Genomic DNA, 12,735 nt, shown 5'->3' on the forward strand with positions numbered 1-12,735 from the left:
ATTATGGGTCTGTATAAACATGCTATTTGTTAGTATATGGTTTTGTTGTAATATCCAAACATCATCTAGGCTACATGTAAAATATGTTTGCATAGGTAACCTGGAGCAGGAGCAGCTATTACCATCTTTACCTGTAATGCATGTTATTTTCTTAATTAGAAAATTTACTTCCTTCTCATTTTATTTACTTGCCAAAGCCATTTCAACCCCACGTTTGGTGCTTGGCGAGTGTTAGTTTTGAACACTATTATTTTACAGATCTGGAACAAAATATAAATACTTAAAAAAAACAAATGACTCATAATCATAATTATTATTTTTAATTCAAGACAGTAAACAAAAATGGATGGTTGAATGGCTGAAGAACCTAGCATGCTTTGTGTGTAAGGGTACTTTATTCCACAAAGTACACATACATTCCAATGGACTACTTGAATGTGTTGATCTCTGACATACACAAAACACCAGAACCTACACCTGTAATAAATGGCATAGACACTTACACAGAGACACATACATTTGGTGATAAGCAGAAAACGCTATTCATTTAAAATGATTATGTAAGAAATGGACTACGAAAACAATTGCCTAGTGGGCATGTAATGAAGTGATCGGAATTGTAGTGGCCTAGAAACTATTTGGCTCTAGTAGTCTGTGACTTTGACAGATTTTTACAGTATTTTGAGCTCTGTATACCGTGCTGTAAAGCTTAAATATTTGCCTATTTGCCATCACAAGTCTTTCCAAAGTCATAGAGGCACACAAGAAGAAATACTTGGAGAGTCAGCATGTGCCTTTGGCAGCCTTTCAAGATTAATATAATTTATTTGTTCTCCTATGTGAAGTATTTTAACATTACACATTTCAACTTTAAATAATTTTGAAAGCCTCAATACAATGTGTAGAAACAAAGACATTGGGAGTTTAAATTGTGCTTGATTAAATTCAAAAAAATAAAAATAAAATCCATGGTGTTATGGTAATGGCATTGTTTTAGCATAAACTGCTTTTTATCTTAAAAGGGACATGATACACAATTAAAATCACATGATTCAGTGCCTAGCCTAGAATATCCCAGCAAACCCAGGCAGGAATAGTGCTATGAGTACAGAAGAGAACAGATTCACTCCATTATTGTCCAGGATGGGTTTCCCACATATTCTTTTAACGCTCGGTGACTCATAACTCACAACCTTCCCAATGGATTCATCATATCCTTGATGGAAAGAAGAAAAAAAATTGTCAAACACCTAGAAAATTATAAACAAATATTAAAAGAAAACCCAGCAGAAATTACAAATAAGTCAGTCCAATATGATAATAATGGTACATAACGTACAATCAATACAGTGTGACTGGAAAGGGGCCAAATATGTTATAATATAAAACCAAACTGCTTCATTGACTTCATATTTCCAAATATTTTTCTTCATTAGTTTATAACAGATAATACGGAGGAGGTGACAGCATATCTCAAGATGTGGAATTATTTAATAATAATGATGAATCCTTCATCATTATTGTTAAATAAATAAAGTAACATTTACATTTTATTTTGCACTATTAACATAACATCCATAGGCACTGATTAAAAGATTGATCTTGGGATTTTAAGAATCAATAATCATTCAGTGCCAAGTAACTTTTCATGTCCAATTAGAATAAAAAGGAGTGCTGACAGAAGATGATAAATTATTTATTTTGCATAAAAGTACATTAGCATTGTTAGTATGACTGTTGCAAGAAACTTGCAATAATATTGTGGTGGACCACAGGGGGAAAATATATAAATGAATCTATTTTATTTTATTTACCTTTAATAATAATCAGCCAGATTACCTGAATACTGCATGGTTGCACCGAGGAATGAATCTAGCAGAGATCCAAACAGACCAGCTATTGCTCCATACAAGATGATAGGCCACTGAGGAACTGCTAAATGCAGATCTTTTACCAACAGGAGCTGCATGAAGTAGTACGCGGTTCCCACTGTGCCTCCACCCAAAACACTGGCCACTAATCCAACAGGACTGTTTACACACGGATGAGTAGTAAAGCGTCTGCTCGACTCCTGCTGTCCTGCAGCTGAACTCACATCACGACACCAGCGCAGAGACGTGATGAGAGCAACACAGCTGAGGACCAGCTCAACTGATGCTGAATCTCAGACGTCACAGAAGAGCTGAAACACAAACTAAAGACCCAACTAATACTGTCAAAAATTATGTGTACATTATGAGTAGAATATTAGGCTATTTGGAAAGTAGTTCACTTCTATTATGTTACATGACTCTAGTCGCTAAAGTACAGAACTGTTAGATGTGTTTAAATAAATTTTTATTTTAATATTTATTTTTTATTTTTAATTTAATACATTTAATAGATTTATTACAATTATTATTCTAATCAAATATGTTTAATTTAATCTGATTTATTTGTTTAAATCATACTTATTTTTTAATATTTGCATATGTAAATATATATGTATATATAAATTAAAACAAACTTATTTAATTTAATCAATTGTATTTCTTTTAATACATTTTGTTATTTAGTTTAAACATCTTCAACATCAATATCTTTATGTTTTAAATAAAATTTTACTATTCTAATTTTTTTATTCATTTTTATAAATTATATATACTATATATATATATATATATATATATAAAATTTATATAATCCAATTTTACTTTATATAATTTATTTGAATACCTTTTGTTATTTAATAAAATCTCATTTATATTTATATTTTCCACTTCACAATCATTTTAATTAAAGTTTTAATCATGTGCTTTTGTTGTTGGTTTTTATTCAGTTTTCTATATATTTTTTTGTGTTTTATTTTGTTTATTTATTTCTAGTTATCTTAACACTTCAGATATCTATATATTTTTAAATAGTGTCAATTATCTTTACCTGAGCATTGTAATACGTTATAAAATAGTGTGCAATAATATGTAACGAATCATCCACTGAAGGCGAGCGTAAGTGAGAACCCAAGTGCAGTTTATTTACAGGTGATATCCAAACAAGAAATACAGATTTGACTTGAACAGACATAGCATGAGCAGACATAGCATGAGCAGACTTAGCATGAGCAGACTTGACATAAACAGACTAGACTCACCAACAGCGGGTTAAATACATTCAATACACGACGAGGGCACAATGGGAACATGAAGCTACTTATAGGAAACAAGAGGGTCACATGACAAGAACAAACCAATGGGAAACAAGACACATGACTAAGACAACCAATCAGAACATGACACAATGAACAGGGGAACCAATGGCATGAATACATGAGGGCAAGGGAAGCATGACACAAACAGGGACCATGAAACAATTACAAAATAAAAGACATGGAAAACATGAACATGAAACAAAACACCACATTACACTGAGGTGAACCTGAAGAGTGACTTCATGCCAATAAACTGAAACCCGTTCTATGACACATCCTATGATATTAATCAGATAACATATACATAACATAGACGTAAAATTACAATTGTATCTGTTGTATCTGTACAAAAGGATGCAAATGCCAGTGAACTTTAAGTTACGTACTATAGCGAGAGACAGAGTGAGACAGAGCTCCCACCGTGATGTTTCAAGTAAAGAAAACAGAATTTACAATAGATTTCTATAAAGTTCTCATTATAATGCTATATTTACGGCAGATTTGTGCTATATTTTCATCTACATTATCAAGTGATTCCTGAAATCGCCTGCACGTTTTCGAAGCCATATGAAGTACAAAAACAATTTTAATTGAAGTATGCATACTGTTGAACAAATATGACGAAAAACGCACTGCTGCATTATTATAACATCTGTATTTAAAAAAAAGAAACATCTAAAAGCAGTATGACCATCTCAAATAACTGAATTTGAACATGAAATTAACTTGAATTTGATCATGAAAATAAACACTGGTAATATGCAGCGCATTCAGCATGTTAATATCCCAACGCATCCTATATTAGATTAATCAGATATGTATGTAGCTAACCCAGACATCACTATGTGACTTCGAAGCCATGCTTCTCTCTCTTCTCATGTCTATACTTTGGACAGCATGCTGTGGCAAGCTAAACCATAAGAGCTCAGGGTGCCGTCCAAAGTGCTGCTATAACCAATCAGAGAAAAAAAAAATTCACGTTCATCGTTTTCATGATCGATCATTGCTGTCACAGCCAGGTACTCGAGTACTTGATCGCTGTTGAACATCCCTAGTACCTACCAAAAGAGGTGCAAGGAAGGACAACTATTGAACCGCTTTAATGTTGTGGCTGATCAGTGTATTCTGACACAAAGTGGCGAATGGCATGGGAATTTTGTGAAATTCTATTGCTAGGGTATAATGATGTCATCATATTATGGGGCATGCTTTTCATCACTGTCAGAGTGAGAATAACTTTTTTTTTATGAACGTAAGTGGAAAAGAGGCTGTAATACATTGAGTTAAGTATGCTGTCTTGAAACAGCTGATGAAAAAAATTGCTGAAAGCTTGTCCACTAATCTTACCACATTGTTTTATGTTTAAACAATTATTTGGGGTCAGCTATATTAGGGTAAATAAATGCTGTTTTATAAGAAAAGTCACAGTCTCAAAGTATTTTGCAACAGATAGGATTGGTGGCACTACTCGTTCATATTTACGCTATCCGCAAACAAGACATAAAACAGTCAAAAGTGATTTAATAAAAATCCACCTACAAAACCACCACTGGCTCTGCACCCCTTTACCTAAATTCATTACTTCAGACTTATGTGCCCTCTAGAAGCTTGCGTTCTGCAAGTGAACGATGCATTACTGTGCCATCTCAAAGAGGCAAAAAATCACTTTCACAGAGTTTTTCATTAACTGTTCCCTCCTGGTGGAATGACCTGCCTAACTCAATCCGAGCAGCTGAGTCCTTAGCCATCTTCAAGCAACGACTAAAAACACATCTGTTCCATCTTTATTTGACCCTCTAACTCTAGCACTTTCTATTCTATTTTAATTCAACTTTATCTATTTATCATTTTTATAAAAATAAAAAAAACTAACACTAGCTTTCTATTTTTTTTTATTCTATCTACTTGTTTTTCTTTGCGTGTGTGTGTGTGTGTGTGTCTATATATATATATATATATATAAAATACCTTGCTACGTGTACTGCGTTAGGCTAATCCAAGACTTGTTATTTGCACTTACATATTGTTGCTCTTTTGTTAGTTTTGATTGCTTCTATTCTCCTCATTTGTAAGTCGCTTTGGATAAAAGTGTCTGCTAAATGACTAAATGTAATGTAAATGTAATAATTCAAAATTAGATTTTATTGTAAATATATTTAAACCTAAACTGACATTTTTATAATCTGGATTATTGCTGATATTTTTGTTTTGGCAAGTACAACTTCTGAGTAGCTTGACTGCTGAATAAAAAAAATTAATTTCAAATCCTGGCCATAATTATTGTCTGTGATCATTCACAACATCTGAATCACATTTAAATTATAGTTAAAGGGGTCCTATTATGCTCTTTTACAAAGTCTTGATTTTGTTTTGGGGGTGTACTAGAACATGCTTTCATACTAGGTTGTTCGAAAAACATATTATCCTTCACATATTTTACATTATTACAACACCTCTCTCCCCAGTCTGGCATGAACGGCTCGAATAGTTCCTGTATCAAATGAAGGCTTGCTTTCTGAAATACGAAATGTGCTGTGATTGGTTAGCTGGGCCAGTGTGTGCTGTGATTGGCTCCAATCGGTGCCTGGTCGTGAAATGTCATGCCCCTACCATAGCCGCCTGCGAGCTTCAGTGTAAATATTGCGTCAATATCAAATCAATTTGAGCACGATTTAAACCCGGATGATTGTAACCATTCTAAGTTTGTCTGCCTTGGGAAAGCTAGCGTGTCTCCGACATAGTGATAACACTCGTTGCCTTCTCTAGTGCAGCTCAACCAGGTCTCATCCCATTCGTCGATATTTGTGATATCACAAATCCCGGAAAATATGCATTGTAGTCCAAACGAGTCGTTCGTTGTAGTTTTTGAAAAGTGATTTCTTTTAAATAAAATATCTCCTTTTGAAGTGGACTTTGAACTTTGTAACTTTGCAGATCTTTTTTATGCTCAAACAGCAACATTACAGACTAACTCAAGTTGAAAAAGTGAAAAAGTATAATAGGACCCCTTTAAATTCTTAGAATATTCTGTTAATTTCAACCATTTAATTTTTGGACTCTGTACCTGCTGGGACATCTTTCCAGGTGGTAATGAGCTTGGGTTTACTCTTACTAAGCACAGGACCAACTTCAGAAGCCCAGGTGTCCCCTGTGCTGCAAGCCAGGGCTCCTAAGAGTGATAAGCACATCCATGAAGCGGAATATTGCTTCCCAAAATCCACAGGTATTTCTCCAGGACCAACTTCAATCATATAGAGCAGGGCCAATTCAGTAGGAACTCCACCATTACAGAAAACTTGCAACCAGTTCCTCTGGCCTCCTGCAAACATTAAAGACACACAAGTAATGTTATCAAGAAGCATTCTATACAGCAAAATCAAAAAACACTTTGAGAAAGAATGGGTTGGAGGCTGCATTGGACGGATGCATAAACAAACAAATGAGCATTATAAAAAGCTTAAGCTTAAAGCTTACTCATTCAAGACTAACATACTGTTATTTGCACTTAGTTGTGAATTTTAAAAAAAAAAGTAAATAAAAAAAAATCCAAAATGTGCCCAAACAATCAAAGAGGGAAATTAAAGAAAAATTAGATTTGGGGAACACAACAAACTATCTAATGAACCGCTTCTTAGGATACCACCAAAGCTGAAGAAACAAGTGCCTCATCTGCTTTCTGCCACTTCCACACAAGAAAACATCCATGTCAAGCAAACATCTAAGCCTCTGCAGAATTCAGAAAGGGTGAAGTGAATTACAATGGCCAAACAGAGCAGAACAACTCCTTGAATGACATCAAACTTTTATGTGATTTGTCTGTAGATATATTTTTAATGTCTGTAAGGCAATGCTATACACGGAGTTTCACGCTCAAGTTCACAGAGACATATGACACAAGACAGCAGAAAGCACATGTTTGCTTTCATTATTTTACAAAAGCGTGTTTTGTTGTTATTGTGAGTGCACACAAATAAACGTAGAGTCTTTACAGATTTGAAAGATGTATTACTCAATGTTAACGATCTGTTAGTCAAGGACTGCGTGACTTCGCCTGTGGATTTTTTTTTTCTGTGACTAAGCGACTAATAAAATTTCAGTCAACCAAGCCTCTTCTGGTCGACTAAGGGTTAGTCGACTATTAGGGGCCAGTCCTACAATTTACCCTGATCTTCAAATTCAAAAAGTTTTCAACCCCGGCTCTTAATGCATCACTCTGGAGCATCAGTGAGCGTTTGAACCTTCTGTAATAGTTGCATATGAGTCCCTCAGTTGCCCTCAGTGTGAAAAGATGGATCACAAAATCATATAGTCATTGTTGGAAAGGGTTCAAATATACAAAAGTGCTGGAAAATCAAAGAATTTGTGGGACCTGAAGGATTTTTCTGAAGAACAGCAGGCAGTTTAACTGTTCAGAATAAACAAGAGACTCATGACTATCAGCTCATGACAGCTATCACTAAACAAAACACACAGCTGTGGATCATTCAGGTAACAACACAGTATTAAGAATCAAGTGTATGTAAACTTTTGAATGGGGTCATTTGTAAAAATTCAACAATAATTTTTTTCTTGTGGACTATATGTAAACATCTCTTGTGGACTATATGTAAACATATGTGAAATATCTTATTCAGGTCAGTACTAAATAAACAATAACATGCATTTTGTATGATCCCTCTTATTTTGGTAAAATAATTAACATTTTGCAGATTCTGCAAGGTGTATGTAAAATTTTGACTTCAACTGTAAATCTCTATGTTTATTCAAATTTGAAGGAACATATTTGTAAAAATACATATGAATATTTTCTGACAGATTGAGACCACAGGCTGTGTTTAAGACTCAGAGACTAAGGCTCAAAAACATTTAAACAAAAATCTAAAACCTTTCACCATATCTAAATATATATCTAAACGCAAAACCCAATAAAAGTATGTAGGCTAATTACGTCTGAAAATGCTTTTCTCAGCAACTAGCAATTGATTCAGTCATCTGTGAAGACACCATGAGTCAGAGAAAGATAAAAAATAGGGCATTTTTTAATATTCAGTGAAGAAAAGTTTAGGATTAGTTGGAAAAGTACATTATAAACTAGGGTAGACTATCCATAGAAGTGTTGTATGATTGCTGCTTAATGCATCTGGAACACTGCAAGACTAGACTAAACATTAAAATCTGCCTGCACAACAGAACGAACTAATAATTTTAAAGCATTTCTTTAAATCTTGGATTAAGTCAATTTCTACATATACTATTTTTTTATTTTACAGGTAGGAAGTAAATACTCCTATGAATTAATTAATTCTATAAATTCAGACTACAATAATTAATCAAAATTGGATTGAATCTCATTGTAAATTGTTCTGAATTCACAAAAAATCGTTCCTGAATTGAATTGAAAACCTATTAAACATAAATAAAATCTGTTGCCTGTCTACCCACAGTCACACCAATACATCTGATTAATTTGCCCATATAAGTAAATAACTGGAAGAATAACAAAAAAGGTAAAACTAGCTATTTGCACTACAAAGACAAGCAACAAAAATAGAGATTTCTTTGTCTACTCATAACTAGCCCATAAGAATGAGAAAAAAATATTCTGAAATATCAGAATTGTTCAGTAAAGAACCACACATACCTTCTTTATAATCTGAGTCAATTTGTTTTTTGATGTCTCCCTTCCATTTGGTTAGTTTGCTGGACGTGACAAAAAAGGTGAACAAAGCTCCAAAAAAGCTCATGTTGGCCATAGTAAGAAAAAAGCCAACCAGCATCGCTGCAAAGAGATGAAGATTTGTTAATTGGCAATTTATTAATCTAGTCACATCACGATCAGTAATCCAGCCACAGCAAGAACAAGATGCTCTGTTATTATTATACAATATATTACGTAATAGTAATATATTTCTGTCCTAAAATATTCAAATGACAAACATTTTTGTCATTGTCAAAATTATAGCTGCAAGCAGCAGTTCACAAGGTTCAAAAGCTTCAAGCCATTTTTGCATCTTTTATAAATAAGCATTTTTTTACATTATTGTCTTAGATAGTACAGAGAATTGTATGATGCATTTTTGTTGAGGTTTTCATTCACAAAAGTATTTTTTAAAATATTTTCAAATATTATCCAACAATTTGACACTACAATGGTTCTTGAGGCAAACTGGTTCAGAATGTAATGCTGTGTTTTTAATTATTTATTTATCTCCAAAGAATCTTATTGTATACGTAATAATCATGACAGGCCTACTAATTCCTTAACGCCAAAGGTTGCATGCTGGCAGAGGAAGAACGACTTTACTATAGACCTCATAATTACTGCTGCATGTGGATTTGACTGAGGAGAAAGGAGAGATAGTATTAAAGTATATTATTATAAAGTAATCTCAGACCAGTTCTTATATATCCAGCGTGGTTCTCTTATAAAATACAATGTATTATGCTAAACATTCCAGTTCTGTATTTGCATATTTCCAAGCTTTTTATCACTTCAAAATATTATAATAGTATATTACACACCCTCTTGCTGACACACTCATGAGAGAAGCAGCTCAAATTCAGATTATGACTCAATCAATGTTTTGAGCCAGATATTTACAGTTAATCTGTTGACCCAGTCATGATGTTTATCATGTTACAGTTGAAACTGCAATCTGGAATTTTTCTAAATAGGTGAAATATGACATTGTTGACATTTTATAATTTTTTGGCTTTCCGATCTCTGTCTGTGGCTTTCTTTCCTCTCCCAGAATCCTGAATTACTGAGGCATTAGGGATTCACATCAAATAAAATATTTAAAATTAAACATATACTGTAACATGCAGAAAAAGCACTCAGCGGCTCATGTTCATTTACAGAATTTGTTGACCTGTATGGCTGATATATATATACGATAATTTTAGTTTGTCTGATATTTACCTCATTTCCTATGTACTATTTCTAAGGTTTTAGTGCCTAGAATCATGGGCAGTTTTGTTCAGGATGTTTAATTATTGCCATAACCTGCTGTGTGTTTGGTTAGAATGGATTAGTTTAGATCAGTGTTTCCCACACCTGTTCCTGGAGGCACACCAACAGTATGCATTTTGGATGTCTTTTTTTTTATCTGACCCATCTTTTTCAGTATCTAGTAATGTGCTTATGTATGGAATCAGGAGTGTTTGATTAGGAAAAGCTCGAAACTGTTGCTGTGCCTCCAGGACAAGGCTTGGCAAATGTTTGTTTAGATTGTTGAGGGGTTTGTTTTTGGTGACTTTTTTTCTACATATTACTTGAGATTCCAAGCATGTCTGTTTTGGGGTTTGTATAACAACCCTTTACGACCTGTCACAAATGTTGATGTGACATTAAAATGACCCCATAAAAGACCATCTGAACTTCAAAATGTATTCCTCACCTCCTATGGCACCACCATGATCAAGATTCTTGCGTTTAAAGGCTCTAAATGTGATGAAAAGAGGGACAAGCACGGAGATCAGCCACCGCCATGGTGATACTGGCTGCAGAGTACCTGCAAAACAGTATTTTATATGGAATGAACTGGACATGAAAAGTCAGAATCCTCTCAATTTTACATTACCATACAATTTTGTTAATTAACATGACTTTTCCAAAGCATATTGAACCAATAATTCAAATCCAATTATTTAAATGAAATATGCACACTTATTTGCAAATATCTAAATTTAGATTTTGCAGTGTGTGCACTTTGTATAAACACGCACTGTAATTATTACAATTAAACAACATCTTTGTAATACTGTTGCCATACTTTGTTGTATGATGACTGTCACAATAATCTCTACTCAATGTTTTCCTACTACAGGTTTTAACTCAATTTTCATTTTTAATAACTAAATTTAAAGTGATTAAAATTGTGCCTGTGTGTGCACAGTAACACACAATAAATAATAGCCAGTTTTTCTGTGTTGGGATATCATGGCTATGTCTGAAAGCTGCAAGCTGCAAGGATACACTGTGTGTGTAGCTGGTGGAAAGAATAATGTATAAATGACAACTGTAATCAATTTGTCAGTTTTTAGTGACATTTTATGCCACATTTTTTTTATGAAATATAATTTTTTAAATAAGTACTGTGATCTCAAATTATTTTCTTTGGTTATTTATAAAGTTAGTTTAAATTTACATTTAGATATTTAGACATGAGGTTAAGGTGTCTTAGAAACCTGTTTCCATAGGAGGCCGTTTCATACACATACACTGAGTGTATGAAACTGAGCAATAAGTCTGGTTTCACACACAGCCCTTATGTATTTAAACAGAAATTAGAAAGTGAACTCTCACCATAGTATGTGCTGGCAGTTATGGAAAGGAACCAAAATGATAACGAAATTGCCAGTGTGAAACACAACACGATCATATACGCCATCATCCTGATGTAATCTTTGATGAATATACCATCCTCAAATTGCATGTTCATTGAGGAATGCAAAGCTATTGAGAAAATCAGACAGAACAGAGGGAAATGTCAACCAAATATTGCTTGTTTTTTCCTTTTTTTAAATAATTGTGTTAAAAAGGATTGTTAATCCCACTGTTACCTCCCCCTTACAAAAATCTATCATGCTCATTTTCTGTACAGCTCCCTAGATATATTTAATGATAGTTTAATAATAAGTAAAATAATAAGTGTAGTAACTTATATTAACTAATTTGTAATAACTTATCAACCATGTATTACACTATCATACAAAATAAAAAAGCATAACATTTAGCATAAAAGCATAAAAAGCTCTGTGGATGCAATATTATTTTATATTATAAGATGGCATCCCACTATATAATCATTCATTATGCGTTTACTGTGTTAAATATAACTGTAGTAAGTAAGGTAATTTGGACACACAATTGATTTCTGTACAGTTGTGTACAAGCTTCTAACATACTTTACTACCCTGAATATTAAACTACAGCCAAAAACACCTGAAATAATCGTGGCACAAATACTTGTTCCCGACTTGTTCCATGTTTCCCGAAGTTCAGCCAAGTTTGACAGTTTGTAATAGTAATATTTGCAGAAACACAAAGCTTAGTTCACTGTGAATAAATAGACTGATTTCCGGTAAACTCAACTAAACAGCGCAGCCCAGCTGACCTATCAGGATAGAAACACACGGAAGGGGAAAAATGCAGCTTTACCTTGATTGGTGAAAATCATCTGTCAATCGGGCGGGATCTGCGTGTAATATCTTCTTCTTTCTTTGCTTTTATGGAGCTTCACAAACGTCTCTAGTGCCACCTACTGACTATATTGTAGCCAGACGAGAGAAACTACAGCCATTATTACAGTGAAAATGAGTTTCTTCAACTATAGCTCTGTGGACTTTAACAAAAAATTTAATAATAATAATAATAATTAATTAATTAATTAATAAAAAATAATAATAATAATAAAATACAAATATCTCAAAACACCTTTTTTCGCTACTATCTGTAATTTGTCAATATATAATATACAACAATAAATTAACATGTCACAGAAAAATTCTGTCATTTGTCATTTTTTAAAACATTTTCATCACAG

General features: G+C 33.4%; 1 protein-coding gene across 1 annotated transcript; it reads right to left on the minus strand.

The window, feature by feature from the left end:
• Positions 1 to 6: 6 nt before the first annotated feature.
• On the minus strand, positions 7 to 12,426 carry LOC107600996 (transmembrane protein 19-like). The gene is made up of 8 exons (XM_016293004.1): positions 12,351 to 12,426; positions 11,496 to 11,645; positions 10,588 to 10,701; positions 8,829 to 8,966; positions 6,245 to 6,506; positions 2,096 to 2,182; positions 1,840 to 2,030; positions 7 to 1,216 (listed from the first exon to the last, which is right to left on the minus strand). Exons 1-8 carry the CDS (start codon positions 12,367 to 12,369, stop codon positions 1,065 to 1,067), a joined length of 1,113 nt encoding a protein of 370 aa, XP_016148490.1. The 5' UTR covers positions 12,370 to 12,426; the 3' UTR covers positions 7 to 1,064.
• Positions 12,427 to 12,735: the final 309 nt, after the last annotated feature.

Source organism: Sinocyclocheilus grahami, unplaced genomic scaffold (assembly GCF_001515645.1).
Source record: "Sinocyclocheilus grahami isolate Dianchi unplaced genomic scaffold, SAMN03320097.WGS_v1.1 scaffold296.1, whole genome shotgun sequence".
Taxonomy (NCBI): Eukaryota; Metazoa; Chordata; class Actinopteri; order Cypriniformes; family Cyprinidae; genus Sinocyclocheilus; species Sinocyclocheilus grahami.